At 46.2% G+C, this 15953-nt stretch overlaps 1 protein-coding gene across 8 annotated transcripts in view; it reads left to right on the forward strand.

Annotated features, from left to right (window-relative positions):
• The first annotated feature begins 8601 nt into the window (after positions 1-8601).
• Positions 8602-15953, forward strand: part of kmt2cb (lysine (K)-specific methyltransferase 2Cb) — a 93101-nt gene continuing 85749 nt past the window's right edge. For all 8 annotated transcript variants that reach the window (XM_072688449.1, XM_072688451.1, XM_072688454.1 and 5 more), the window contains exons 1-2: positions 8602-9442; positions 14603-14785. In XM_072688449.1, the coding sequence (XP_072544550.1) occupies positions 14604-14785 (182 nt within the window). In that variant the 5' untranslated portion in view covers positions 8602-9442; position 14603. The remainder of the gene's footprint in view (positions 9443-14602; positions 14786-15953) is intronic.

Consider the following 15953-nt stretch of genomic DNA (forward strand, 5'->3'; position numbering starts at 1 on the left):
TTGCAGATAGGCAATGTTATTTTCGGTGCGAGCACAATGCCTTCATGTCTGAGGCTCATCTCTCGGAAACACACTGGAGAATCTGCCGCTTTTTCTCCTTTGTAAACAACTGCAGACAACTTAAGACGCTAACGTGAAAATGCTGGGCTAGCAAAATCGCAGAAGCTTCCGCTAGCTATATTTGGGAAGCTCTAATTACTACCCCTCTCCAATGCAGTCAATAACACCGGGCCAAGAGCTATATATATATATTATAATGGCCCAGTAAAGACGGTCCTGGTATTCACTACTTGACTAGGTGACCTTGAGTATGTACACCAATCAGCCATAACAGTAAAACCACCAGCCTTATATTGCGTAGGTCCCCCTCGTGTCTGGCACCAAGCTCAATGTTAGCCCCCTCCGAGAGAATTGGCGAGCCTTGGACATCCATGACCCTGACCCCAAGACCTGCCATGTACATATATATATATATATATATATATATATATACACTATATGGACAAAAGTATTGGGACACCTACTTGTTCATTGTTTCTTCTGAAATCAAGTGTATTAAAGTTGGAGTAGCTGTCTCTACTGTCCCGGGAAGAGGGCTTTCTACTAGATTTTGGAGGAGCATTGCTGTGACGATTTGATTGCATTCAGCGACAAGAGCGTCAATGAGGTCATAATGTTGGTTGATGATGATGACCAGCCCACCCTACCTCATCCTCCCTAACTCCCCAACTTATCCCAGAAGTACTGGATGGAGCTCCACCACCATCATTCCAGAGAACACAGTTCCTCCACAGTTCTTATACGGCTCTATAGCCCACACCTGGCATTAGGCATAGAGCCAGTAAGTTCGAGAGGGGTGTCCACAAACATATGACATATATAAATATGGTCATGTTTGGTGTCTGAAGTTTCTTCGTCTTTCTTTACTTACACATTTCAGCTACGAGGTTAGCATAGCTAACAAGTAATGGAAGCCTGTATCCACCAGTAGCCTAATTTCTCCGTCATTTTCCTGTATGTATGCAAACATGGTGGAATTCTCAAAACACAGTGTTCACTAACCTGCAAAAGCAATGATTTAATTATTATTACATTGCCGTCCAATCGGAACGGAACCCAACAAACACTAGCCACTGCTCCCCAGGCTTGATCCTGCATGACTGTACAGATGAACAGAACCCCCGAAGTGATGACACTGACCACCACACGACTGGAGACCATTCTCCTCCGTCTGGTTCTCCAGGAACGCTCCCCTTGGTCCTGTTAAGGAAATTAGCTGCGGTGATTAACCTTTAGAGAGGGCCGCCAGCCCTGCGGAAGTGGGCCGCTTCACACCGCGTTAAGTGGGCTCTCCTAAACAGGCTTTACTGCATCACCCGAGGAGCCTCCTGCAGCTGGACGATAAGGCTCGGGCTTTACACGCCGGCCCTTCGGTGATACTGCCGTGTTTTGAATAGCCATGCTGCTCTAGCCGGAACTGATAAGACGGCCGGTTATCCGGAACCTCCAGGGAGAACCTCGCGGCCGCGTGTGCGCGGGTCAATGCGAAATCTAGAGGATTATCTGGAGAGGGCCGCTATTAGTGTAGAGGAGATGAGCAGAATGAACCTGGAATTTCAGCAGAACATCAGGCTCACACAGCCACCCACCCCCCAAAAACCCAAATGTAGTCAATCAGCCAAGACCTCCCCGTTCTGTTCATGTTCTGAACCAGACTAACCGGGATTATGATTATGACTTCCTGTCAAAACAGAAGTGCTGAAGAGCACAGTGGGTACCAATATTGCAAGCCACATCATCAACCAACACCAGTGACCCCATCTCTATTGGCAGCCATACATGCTGATGCTGTAACACTACCTCCACCAAGTTTGACAGATGACGGTACGGTATGGTGGTATCCTTCAGATCATGAGCCCTTCCTTTTATCCTCCGTTCTCCTCTCTTCCCATTATTTTGTTACAGGTACTCTTGGCTTTATCTTTCCTGGAGAATCTTGTTCCAGGATTGGTCAGGCTTTCCTAAGCCCTATTGGAATGGGTCAGTTTTCCATGAAGAGGTGGGGTGATGTATTAATTACCAGAGTTTCTCAGTGATATTGTTTTCTTAGCCTGATGACCAATCAATCAGACAATCATTCAATTAAACTTTATTGGAGTACGTGGAGGGTGACCCTCATTTACACTGTAGTTGAGCTGATACGTAAAATACAGACTGAAAGTTAAATATCATAAAAAATAAGTGAGATATAAAACAAATTAAGATACATTTTATATTTTATATATATATATATATATATATATATATATATATATATATATATATATATAAAATAAAAATCAACAGGTAAACAGAAACTAAAAATAATAAGTACATTTAAAAGTACAGGTATTGATGGAAATGCGGAACGGTTATGCAGGTGGTTCTCAGTGGTTCTCAGTGGTTGCTATGATATCCCATGTTCTGCTGAGCTCAGCTCCCTTTAATGTCCTCAAAGAGGAACTCTGCTCTGCAGCTCCTAAATATAAAACGTAAAAATAAAAGCCACAGCATTTAATAACGTCCACAGAATCACAAAATACCCAATAAGAGTACAGGTTTAACAATAAACAAAAATTCTATAACCTTCTAAACTTTCCCCCACAGGAGCCTAAATCTACATCAGAAGGGAGAAGCTGAAACTTGAATGAAGTGGATGATCCGGAGAGCTCAGCATCAGTCTTGCTTTCCGGGTGGCATGACATTGTTGCTATGGTGGTTGCTATGGCGTTGCTTTGGTGAAGCTGTCAGTTGCTAAGGTGTTGCTGTGTTATAGACGTGTGGTAAACAAAAACAAAGCTCAAACCCGACTGCTACCCCCCTTGGACCTGACTGCTACTCCTCCTGAACCCGACTGCTACCCCCCTTGGACCTGACTGCTACTCCTCCTGAACCCGACTGCTACCCCCCTTGGACCTGACTGCTACTCCTCCTGAACCCGACTGCTACCCCCCTTGGACCTGACTGCTACTCCTCCTGAACCCGACTGCTACCCCCCTTGGACCTGACTGCTACTCCTCCTGAACCCGACTGCTACCCCCCTTGGACCCGACTGCTTCTCCTCCTGAACCCGACTGCTACCCCCCTTGGACCCGACTGCTACTCCTCCTGAACCCGACTGCTACCCCCCTTGGACCCGACTGCTTCTCCTCCTGAACCCGACTGCTACCCCCCTTGGACCCGACTGCTTCTCCTCCTGAACCCGACTGCTACCCCCCTTGGACCCGACTGCTACTCCTCCTGAACCCGACTGCTACCCCCCTTGGACCCGACTGCTACTCCTCCTGAACCCGACTGCTACCCCCCTTGGACCCGACTGCTACTCCTCCTGAACCCGACTGCTACCCCCCTTGGACCTGACTGCTACTCCTCCTGAACCCGACTGCCACCCCCCTTGGACCTGACTGCTACTCCTCCTGAACCCGACTGCTACCCCCCTTGGACCTGACTGCTACTCCTCCTGAACCGAACTGCTACCCCCCTTGGACCTGACTGCTACTCCTCCTGAACCGAACTGCTACCCCCCTTGGACCTGACTGCTACTCCTCCTGAACCCGACTGCTACCCCCCTTGGACCCGACTGCTTCTCCTCCTGAACCCGACTGCTACCCCCCTTGGACCCGACTGCTACTCCTCCTGAACCCGACTGCTACCCCCCTTGGACCCGACTGCTACTCCTCCTGAACCCGACTGCTACCCCCCTTGGACCTGACTGCTACTCCTCCTGAACCCGACTGCTACCCCCCTTGGACCTGACTGCTACTCCTCCTGAACCGAACTGCTACCCCCCTTGGACCTGACTGCTACTCCTCCTGAACCGAACTGCTACCCCCCTTGGACCTGACTGCTACTCCTCCTGAACCCGACTGCTACCCCCCTTGGACCTGACTGCTACTCCTCCTGAACCCGACTGCTACCCCCCTTGGACCTGACTGCTACTCCTCCTGAACCCGTCTGCTACTCCTCCTGAACCCGACTGCTACTCCTCCTGAACCCGACTGTACTGTACATGCCATTGCACTTTTCGGAGAAGCTCCTTTTTTAGAGTTTTCAGAAAAAGCTGCTACATGGTTTGGTTCCTGATTCCTTTGCAGTCAAGATTTCACTGCAGGAGCAACACTTTTACTGGAGGGTGGGTTTAGGCTGCTCCTCTTCACACTCATACAGGTGGTCTGGAAGTACTTGGATGTACAGCTGAGTGTGAGTGTGTGTGTGTGTGTGTGTGTGTGTGTGTATTTTTAATCGGTCTGCTTTTGCGCAGAACATTAGTTTTGGGGGTACTGTGTAAATTACACTGACTGGCTTCACTAGTTTTCAGCTCTGTGAAGCAGAACATCTGATCTGAAGTCAGTCTCTGTGCTTTATTAATCTGAGCTCTCTCCAGAACTGCAGCGTTTACAGGACGCGGCTGACTTCCTTAATAAGGCACCTCAAGCATGTTTGACCAGGCCAAGCTGAATGTATATGAGAAAATACATTCTGTGTGTGTGTGTGTGTGTGTGTGTGTGTGTGTGTGTGTGTGTGTGTGTGTTGAAATGGCTCAGATTTCACTGTGAAGTCCAAAGTCTCATATACACAATGTTACACTGCCCCCTGGCCACATCCATGGGTAATTACAATTAGGTCAAATTGTAGAAGTCTAAACCTGTTTATATTTACCACACATACGCTCTATGGACAAAAGTATTGGGACACCTGCTCATTCATTCATTGTTTCTTCTGAAAGGCTATTAAAAAGAGTTGATCCTGCTTTTGTTGGAGGAACTGTCTCTACTGTCCAGAGAAGAAATAGAGCTTTCTACTAGATTCTGGAGAAGCATTGCTGTGAGGATTTGATTGCATTCAGGCACAAGAGTATTAGTGAGGTCAGGATGTTTGATGTTGTGTGATCACCACCCCACCTCATCATCCCCAACTCATCCCATCCAAAAGTACTGGATGGAGCTCCACCACCATCATTCCAGAGAACACAGTTCTTCCACTGCTCCACAGCTCCTCAATGCTGGGGCTAAATGAATTCATTAAAGGGGGTGTCCACAAACATTTGGACATACAGTGTGTAATCGATAATATGTCAATAATTTATAATCAAATAAACACAACGAACATTGTAAAATTCATACTGGATGGTAGATACAGAACATAATAGAACTACATCTTGGATGGTAGATTTAGAACATGGTGGAACTCATACTGGATGGTGGATATAGAACATGGTGGAACTCATAGTGGATGGTGGATATAGAACATGGTGGAACTCATACTGGATGGAGACGTAGGACAAGGTGGAACTCATACTGGATGGTGGATATAGAACATGGTGGAACTCATACTGGATGGAGACGTAGGACAAGGTGGAACTCATACTGGATGGTAGATGTAGAACAAGGTGGAACTCATACTGGATGGTAGATGTAGAACAAGGTGGAACTCATACTGGATGGTAGATGTGAAACAAGGTGGAACTCATACTGGATGGTAGATGTGAAACAAGGTGGAACTCATACTGGATGGTAGATGTGAAACAAGGTGGAACTCATACTGGATGGTAGATGTAGAACAAGGTGGAACTCATACTAGATGGTAGATGTAGAACAAGGTGGAACTCATACTGGATGGTAGATGTAGAACAAGGTGGAACTCATACTGGATGGTAGATGTAGAACAAGGTGGAACTCATACTGGATGGTAGATGTAGAACAAGGTGGAACTCATACTGGATGGTAGATGTGAAACAAGGTGGAACTCATACTGGATGGTAGATGTAGAACAAGGTGGAACTCATACTGGATGGTAGATGTAGAACAAGGTGGAACTCATACTTGATGGTAGACGTAGGACAAGGTGGAACCATACTAGATGGTAGATGTAGAACAAGGTGGAACTCATACTGGATGGTAGATGTGAAACAAGGTGGAACTCATACTGGATGGTAGATGTAGAACAAGGTGGAACTCATACTGGATGGTAGATGTAGAACAAGGTGGAACTCATACTGGATGGTAGATGTAGAACAAGGTGGAACTCATACTGGATGGTAGATGTAGAACAAGGTGGAACTCGTACTGGATGGTAGATGTAGAACAAGGTGGAACTCGTACTGGATGGTAGATGTGAAACAAGGTGGAACTCTATAAGATTCTTGGTTCCTCCTTGAGGTTTTACCTCATGATCTAAGAGATGTTCTCCTTTTGGATCTCGGTTCTACTCCATGATCCTTCCTCAAGCTTTAAGGAGTTTTCACTGATGTCCTTTAAGACGCTCAGCAGAAGAACCCTACCAGTTCATAGAGCTGAACTTAGTTGCTCAGTGCACTGGTTTGGCTCTAGGTGGCACTGTGACAACAGGAACGGAGAAGCACCTCTGCACTGCAGAAGGCCGCGGTGCTCCAGTGCAGTGAGGCTGATGAGGTTTGACTCATCTGGTTCAGTAAGTCAAGATCCCGTTAAGGGGGCTTCTCTCTGTGAAGGCAGTGTTTGATTTGGAATGGATCTCTGCTCTGACCAGTACTGTCCCCACAGAGCCCTACCAAAGTCTTCAACCTCCAGAGGTCATCAGAGCTGCTCATCCTGGTGAAAACACACCCCATACTGGCAAACTGGTCAAGGTGGTTGATCAGCTGAGCTCTTGACCAGCAAAGTGCATGTTTTCATCTGAGTTTGATAGACTAGATGGACTATCAGCATGACCAGGTTGGTCAGGCTGGTCGTCAAGCTGCTCATATGGTTGACTAGTTTGGTAGAGCTGGTCATACAAGGGGACCAGCGTGGTCATGGTGGTCAGCCAGCTCAGTCTTACGAGTAAATGTGGTCATCCAGCTTGGTCATGCTGGTCATGGTGGTCATCCAGCTTCATCATGCTGGTCATGGTGGTCATCCAGCTCGATCGTGCAGGTCATGGTGGTCATCCAGCTTCATCATGCTGGTCATGGTGGTCATCCAGCTCGATCGTGCAGGTCATGGTGGTCATCCAGCTTCATCATGCTGGTCATGGCGGTCATCCAGCTCGATCGTGCAGGTCATGGTGGTCATCCAGCTTCATCATGCTGATCATGGTGGTCATCCAGCTTCATCATGCTGGTCATGGTGGTCATCCAGCTCGATCATGCTGGTCATGGTGGTCATCCAGCTTCATCATGCTGGTCATGGTGGTCATCCAGCTCGATCGTGCAGGTCATGGTGGTCATCCAGCTTGGTCGTGCAGGTCATGGTGGTCAAGCAGCGTGGTCATGATGGTCATGCTGCTCATGCTGGTCAACCATCTAGGTCATGGTGGTGTTCAAACTTGGTTGTGCTGGTTATGGTGGTCACCTAGGAGTGAGAGGGGTGACCTACAGGTACATAGTCCAGGAGCTGAACCAACTCGACCATAACTTTCTCTGAGGGAACTTTTCATCGTTGTATGCAAACACTTTTTACACTATGGACAAAAGTTTTGGGACACCTTCTCATTCATTCATGGTTTCTTCTGAAATCAAGGGTATTAAAGGAGTTGATCCTGGAGTATCTGTCTCTACTGTCCAGGGAAGAAGACTTTCTACTAGATTTTGGAGATAGTTAGTGAGGTCAGGATGTTGGATGATGATCACCACCCCACCAACTCATCCATCACCAACTCCCCAACTCATTCCATCCATAAGTACAGGATGGAGCTCCACCACCATCCATCATTCCAGAGAACACAGTTCCTCCACTGCTCCACAGCTTCTCAATGTTTGGGGGCTTTACACCCCTCTATAGCCCACACCTGGTTCATTATTGATCTGCTCCAGAGAGTCCTATTCTATTGGCAGTACTCCTCGACAGGGACTAAACAAGCTGTGTGTGTATTTGAGCATCCGTGCACTTTAAAAGGGGTGTCCACAAACATTTGGACAAACAGTGCATCTCCAAAAAGTCAGATTTATCATATTTATCATATTTATTACTAAAAAAAGCTTCTAAAGTTTTTCAACAAGATTGTATCCCACTGTATTCAATTTCACAGCATTTTATTGGTCCTTTTAGCTCTAAACTGTGAAAAAGCACTAATGTAGAGACAGGATTTTGAAGGATCCGACGTCTGGTTCCATTCAGCAGCACTGTAAACAAGTCTGCCTCGCTATGTTCATCTACAAGAAGCGTTTTCTTCAGTCTCACTCTGAATAACTTTGTTCACATCGTATCGTTTTAACTGTAAATAAACGTAGGGTCGATTTACCCTTTAAGTCCAGTTCTGGGACCTTGTCTACGGTGGCTCCCGCTCCGGCGCTCCGCTCCGCTCCGGGTTTTGCGGAGCCTCGTTTAGAAAAAAGAGAAAGAAAGAAAAAAAGTCGCCTCACCTGCTGAGCTTTCCAGCATATCCCTCCGCAGGGTCAGTTTATTTTGAGAGGAAAAATCGTTTTGTCCACCGGTTTATGTGCACGAGTGCAGCCCGGAGATCCCCGTTCGTCCCGGTTTGTTGTCGAAAACGACGAATTCGCTCGGAAAAACCACAAACGTGCCGCACTGCTTTGGCCGGAGTGCGGCACTACTTGCGCTGGGCGTCGCTTTCTTTTTTTTTTTTTTTAAAGACTACGGGGTTGTGCTTCGGCCGCACTCAAATATGGCTACCATGGAGTGGGAGCTACAACTTTAACATTTGGATCTAAATAGAAATTAAAGGGTTCGTTTTTTCCTCCCCTTTCTGGAAGCTGATCTTTGTGGGGTGTTTTTGTGCTCGATCCTGCGGTGTGACAGTGGGTCTAATGGGCGGAAGTGAGCGTGTATGGATGTGTTTGGTGTAGCGGTGTATTTTTTTTTTTCCCTTCTCTTTTTCTCCTCTGGGGAGCTTCAGCACTACAGCGGAGAGCCGAGCGGAATCATTTGCTGGTTTAAAAAGTAAAAGCCTCGCTTTTCGAAGCCGAAGCTTTTCTCGCTGGGTTTTAATGGAAACTGGGCTTTTTCGTGCTGCCGCCGGCTCGTAAGGACTCCGTGAAGCGGCGGATCGGTATGAGTTGTTTACGGAGAGGCATCGTTGGAAGAAAAGCCCTCCGCACCGGGATGTAAACCCCTCAAGGGTTTCGTGATGAAACGGAATAAAACAAACTGAGGGGGTCGAAGCGAGTCGGGATCATCTTTTGGGATTATCACGCTGCGATTTTATATTTTTTTTCCCCCCAAAAAAACTGGATTTTCATTCGCTTTTGAAGCGCAGTTGTTGTGGCGGTGGTGGAGGAGCCCTGTGTGGGTTACTCGCGCTCTCGCTCGCGCTCTCTCTGGCTCTCGCTCCCTCTCGCTCGCGCTCACTCGAAGCTCTCTGAGGGGATAATAATAACGGTCTAACATTCCCGAGCCCCCCAAAAAAGCCTCGGAAACACTACACTAAAGTACTGTCACGGTTCTTACCATGAAGGAAATGTCTAAACATTGTTAGGGTCGGAGAGGTAAGTCGTTTATAGCCGCGAATGGAGCCGAACTGACCGGCCGTTGTGTTGCTGCTGCTGCTGCTGCTGCTACGTTAACGTTAGCCTTCACCCACAAATCCAGCTAACGCTAACACGACACCCCAACACTTCACCCTCGCTAATTCCCCCTATCCGCCTCTCCCAGCCTCCTTACTAACCCTAGAACTGCTCAAAACACCAGCTCGGGTACATCTGGACCACATTTTAGTCAGAAAGGCTCAGTTTTAGTGATATTCCAGCTTGTATCCTGTGCTATTTCCAAGTTGGGATGTACGGTGCTAGCCCCGCTCCACAGGCGAGAGAGCGCAAGGCCTGGACGCCTGAACGATTCTGCTCGATTAGTCGAAAATTAGGCGATTTTCTGTTCCTACAGCGTCAGAAACCTGCTTAATCCTTCAGGAGAGACCCTAAGTACCCCCAATACCCCCAATACCCACCCCAGTCCCCTTTCAACCGAGCCTCGTTTATGGGGGGCATTAATGCGTCTCCCAGTGTTTTGTGTTTTCTACCAACTCTGAACCAGGTGCCTCAGTTAAAATGGTCATTTCTAAGCACACACTGGACTTTACTGCCCCATCCCTCCTCAGCACAAGGCTCCTGAGCCCAGTGAACAAAGGCAAGAAGCTGGACATGCCCCCTCATGTGAACCACTTGCTTTGTGTTTTGTTCAGTTCTTAAACAAAGGCTATCAGGTTCTTCTTGGGGGGGTTTCCTCCTCCTTGCCCCCCTCAGGCTGGAGTAACTGCTGTTCTGGGGTGGGGAGAGATGATTTGGTCGCATATGGAGAAGGTTAAGTGCTTTAGACTCCTGAAACAAAAAAAAAGCTAGCCTCACTTGTGGGTTGCCACCATTGCTGTAACCCCCCCAACCCACCCCCTCTCTCAAGTTTGGAGGGGCTTCGTAGTCCTGATCCTAGTTTCGTCCTGATTGTCGGTAAAATCTCAAAAGCTTGGTTTAACGTCCATCGTTTTGATGATGGACGTTAGTGTGGGAAGCTTAATTTGTAGTTAGACGTGCAGACAGACGTCCACCGAACAATCGGGAAAAGCCAACGCCGTGCAGTGGATGCAGCTGGAGTTGAGGGGCCGAGACTGATGCTCAGGTTTCGAGAGTAGGCCGATACTTTCCGCTCTTCAAAACGAGAGGAGATCGTCGGCGGTCAAAGCTCTTCGCCGCAGTGGGTCGTAGATCATGCTCAAACTACTCAACTAGCATTAAATCGCAGAGAGATTTCAGATTGATTCGTCTTTGTCCCACCTAGCATCTTCTGCTGATACCAGCCTCATATCCAAACCCGGTGTTGGATCGGTGCTGTCTCTAGTCGCCGGAGTTAACGGTTCAAGAGCTTTTGCCAGCTAAGCTTATGATTCAGTGCATGCTGAGTCATGACAGCCAATGAAGAGAACCAGTAACGGAGCCATGGCTTGATCAGTGGTTCTGAACCTCACACAGACACCCACGCAGAAGCACTTGGGATCTTTGGGAATTCTGTTTTTGCCAGGCTGATCCAGGCCTGTAAGTGGAATTCCATCGATGCGTCTGAATTTCTGCGCAGTGAAGTCGATCAGATTGGTTTTGGTGAGAAACCCGAGTCAGTTGTTCGCAGTAGTGGTAAATGAAACCAGACCGGTTCCATCTGAAGCTCTAAAAGCTGTAAAATCTCCCTCACAGACAGTTTGAAAACCTCTGCCTGATGCCTGAGACACTGTTTTACCAAAGTTCTGGGTCTGAAGTTCTCACTAGGAGAGTAGATTATCGTATGTAGGCAACTGGGGACGTGAGGAACCATTACAGTGGTGAACCGGTTCTTCTCTGTGACGGGATGCACATACAAGGTTCTGAAGAAACCGGCAGAAAGTGGTTCTAACAGTGCCAGAAGGGGTTGGACTAATTGTAGGAGTCCATTGTGGTGGAGTTTTGGAAACACTTGGAGGTGGAGGGATTCGTACTGCAAGCTGTTGTGCGGCGGAAAATAGTCCCTTATTATTATTATTATTCTTTTAAAAATTTGTGTGGGAGACACGTGAAGGTTCACTGGTGGGTTTGGGTGGTGAATAAAATAATGGCTATGTTCGTGTTGTCATGGCGACCAACGTATGGTTCTGTTCACCGCCACTGTAGAGAAACGAGTTGGTCAGTTCTTCTACAGTGTATCACAGTTTCCCACCAAACCTCCACTCAGAATGAGTTCGTCTCCAACGCACAGTTCTGCGGAAAGGTGGGGAATTTGATGGAGCAGTACAATGCGAGCCACAGGCAAAGGAAAGGTCCCATTCTGTGCGATTGGAAAGACGCCCTGGTTAGGAGAGTGTCTGTTTTTTGCATTTCAGGATGGTACGTGACCTGCTAGCCTGGTCGGCGTGGCGGTCGGCGGTGTGTACGCAGAGCCCATTGTTAACTGAGCGCCCAGCCTCTTTGAGAGATGCACGGCTAGAAGCATGTGAGGTGTTGTAATTGTTTACTCATACAAAGCCCAGCTGAGGGAGGGATCCCGTGTAGTTCCCAGAAAAGGCAGTGCCCCGTTGGCGTCGTGCCCCATCAGCTGAATGAACAGGTGGGTCAGAGGCGTCACGCCAGGCCAGAATAACTAAAGAAGCGCAGCCATCATTCAACAGCAGTGGCTTGTGTTTACTCCTCGCTGAAGCAGCGTGGAGGCTCGCGGGGTCTGGGAGAACCTGTTGAGAAACAAGCTTTCCTTCATTTACCTCCGGTTTATCAGTGAGGGAGGTGGGAAGCGGGGAGGAGGGGGTTTATAGGAGTGAGGTACAAAGCTTAGCCCTTAAAGGTAGAAAGGTAAAGATGCTCATAGACGTATCTGATATCTGAAGCTGATCCGCAAGGGGTAGTGTTTAGGTGACGCTGGATTACTGCACTAAAAGAGAATTTTACTGCGTTTATTATTGTTCTGTTTCTGTGTGATGCTGATCCAGGTGGATTGATTTATAGATATGTACACGAACAATATCACAGATCAACACCAGCTCAACTCGAAAGTGATCAATCAGCTGAAACTTGTTTGGCACTAACGTAATGTCGTAAACAAGAAATAAACAGTTATTATAAATAGGAGTAGTAAACATAATAGTATTATGAACTAGACAGTGTCCACATATTCAGTATGTTTAGTCATTTCTATGAACAATTTAGTTATTATTATTAATTGTTCTCTAACGGTTATGATTTATTGTTGTAACAGCTGATGTTTTCAGTTATTTACGGTGACTTCTGCAGTATCCGCTATTAATTGTTCAGTTACTGCTGTGGTTTATATAGTAGCTCTTCTAAATCATTCAGTATATACTGTTAATGAGTATGCATTACGCTGTTAATTGTCCAGTAATGACTTTGGACTAATCAATGTCCTCTATGGATATACTTTAAAATAAGAATGTGATATGAATAGTTTGGTATCCAGTATGAATTATTCAATATTTAGTATAGATTATTTAGTGTCTATTATGCTTCAGTATACTTTATATATAATTAAAAATCTACTATGGAATATTCAGTATCCATTATGAATTATTCCACGTCTACTGTGAGTTATTCAGTGTCTACTATGGATTATTCAGGGTCAATTTCGAAGTATTCAGTATCTACTGATTTATTCAGTAAGAATTAATCAGCATCTTCTATGAATTATTTTGTATCCACTGTGAATTATTTAGTGTCTAGCATGGATTAGTCAATATTCACTATGAATTATTTAGCATCTACTGTGAATAATTTTGTATCCAGTGTGAATTATTCAGTATCTACTATGAATTATTTAGCATATACTGTGAATTATTCAGTATCTGCTATAAATAATCTTGTATCCAGTGTGAATTATTCAGTATCTGCTATCAATAATTTTGTATCCAGTGTGAATTATTCAGTATCTGCTATGAATAATTTTGTATCCAGTGTGAATTATTCAGTATCTACTATGAATTATTTAGCATATACTGTGAATTATTCAGTATCTGCTATAAATAATCTTGTATCCAGTGTGAATTATTCAGTATCTGCTATCAATAATTTTGTATCCAGTGTGAATTATTCAGTATCTGCTATGAATAGTTTTGTATCCAGTGTGAATTATTCAGTATCTGCTATGAATAATTTTGTATCCAGTGTGAATTATTCAGTATCTACTATGAATTATTCAGTGTCTAGGATGGGTCATTCAGTGTCCAGTAGGAATTTTTCGGTATCCACTATGGATAATTCGGTGTCTACTAGTTTGTTTGTTAAAATTAGCTACCCTGGTTACCGTGGTTACCCTGGTTACAGTCAAAGTTGAGAAGTTACCGTTTTGGAGATGTTCAGTGAGGGAGTGTAAAGTTTGGTAGTTGGCGCTGTAAAGGCTGTATGTCGGGAAGGTGTAGATCTGCTAGAGTTCCTTTTGATTGCCCTGTTTAATGGAGGTTTCCAGCGGCGGTCCACCTGCTCAGGATTTCATTTCCTCTCGGAATAAGATTGTTCTCTGAGGGAACAGTTTAGATTATTACATAATTACAGATACTACAGAGGCACTTGACCGTAATGGCATTGTGTTGTTCTGACTGAGACAGCCTACCTTGAACAGTCTGTGATCGGTGTGATTGTGGCCCGGCTTTGTCTCGGATGCTGGAGGCAGGATCACGGTCACTGGGCTATCTGTATCTTCATCTTCATCGTCACGGTGCAGAGTGGCGTCTGCAGGGCAACGGGTTGCTAATACCTTTCGAGTCACAGGTGGATGAATTGACCTCACGAGACCTAATTGAAGGTCTTAATTTCGAAGGAATCTAACAAACTAACAACCTCCATGTAGAAACCAGCTCTACGAGCTCCAGTCAGAGAGTTCCTTTCCTTATCGGCTGTTGCTAATCCCTAATGTAATCAACTAGAAGTCATTAGGTCCACTAGGTCTTTAGGCCGGCTAAGTTGAGGCCGTTAACTGTTAAGAGTCCTAAACATGGCGTAAAGCATTGGTCATGATTGGGGGGGCGGGGGGCGCACACAAATCCAGTCCTGGTTTATTTAGCTACCACACTTAGCTGGAGTCTTCCAGGACCGGAGTTGTGCGCCCCTGCAGTCAAGCAAAAGCTGGATATGTGACAGATGCTCTATCTGTCTGTCCTCAGTGTTGAACCTTCTTTCTTTTCTGTTCAGAATGTCATCAGAGGAGAAGATTCTGGACCCCTCTGACAAAGGATCCACGCCACCACTCGGTGGCTCTGTGGCCACGCCCACCGGAAGCCCCGCCTCCACCGACAAGCGGCCCCGAGGCCGGCCTCGGAAGGATGCTCCGTCCGCGGCAGCCCAACCGTCCCCTGCGCCCAGACAGAGAAAGAAGTGAGTTCCACCGATGTGTTTTTCTCCAAGTTTGGGTCTAAAGGGGAGGCAGGGTGTTGGCTCTTCACACTTGGACCATTTCAGCATGAATATAAGAACGTGCCAGACGATCTCAGACCGCTCTGAGCGAACCCATTTCACAAACCTCTGGAGGTGGTATCAGTCCAGATCTGTTGCACTTCGTATTGTGGTGGGGTTCTGATTGGTTTAGGCAGTGTGAAAAGAAACCGCCCCGGTTTGCTTCAAGTTTCGAACCTCAGGGCTTACCGTGTAAACACTCCCACAGTCTTGGAGCTTAGTGAGCAGGAAACAAACTCCTCAGGAGAACGGCTGCTCTCGGGTTTGTGAGATCTCACCAAGAGCCGGCAGTGCTGTGATTTTACAGTAAAAACACCAAAGAAATCCAGACTATTACAGATATTTTATCTTGATTAAAAGCTGGTGTGAGGTGTGGAGTTAAACCTCCCTACCTCAGAAACGCTCAGCCCTCAATATAATATATGATGTACAGTATAATAAAATACAGTGTTAGAAATGCACTGTATAGAAGATCAGTCCGTGTAGCAACAATGGATTTTAATGGCCTTCAGACGGGCAAGTCAGAGCGGTTATATGATGAACTTGAGCAACACTACCCACAATTCATTGTTACTTATAATGTGAACAGAAAGTGGTCTGAGATCACAACGGTGCTGAAGAGAACCGGAAAGAGCACTGAATCCCAGTAAGAGTTCACACAAGCGCTGAGGTCGGTTGCAGCTGGTTCTCTATTTAAATTTAGTTTAAATTCAGAACTGAGTGTGAACACACCCTAAGTGGACTCAAAAAGGGTGCAGAGTTCTTCTTCCGGTCCTCTTCTCAGATGTGGCAATTTAGAGAGACAGTAGTTCAGATACCAAACATGACTTGTCTGAGCGTCTGCAGTTTGGAGTAACAAGGGTGTAGATTTGGCCGATTTTTTTTTTTTTTTTTTAATCTGGGAGAAGAGAGAGTGAAGGGGACAGTGTTTTGCCGTGACTGGAGGAAAGTTTGAGAGTTATGACCGAAGTTTGATTATTTATTTATTTAATAATTTATAATTGGGATGGGTGGAGAAGGAGGAGGTTTCGTCACTGTGGCTTACTCTCCAGGGGTTTTAGGTTTTGTTGATCTTTTGGCTTATTAATGG

This window comes from Salminus brasiliensis, chromosome 9 (genome assembly GCF_030463535.1).
Source record: "Salminus brasiliensis chromosome 9, fSalBra1.hap2, whole genome shotgun sequence".
NCBI lineage: Eukaryota > Metazoa > Chordata > Actinopteri > Characiformes > Bryconidae > Salminus > Salminus brasiliensis.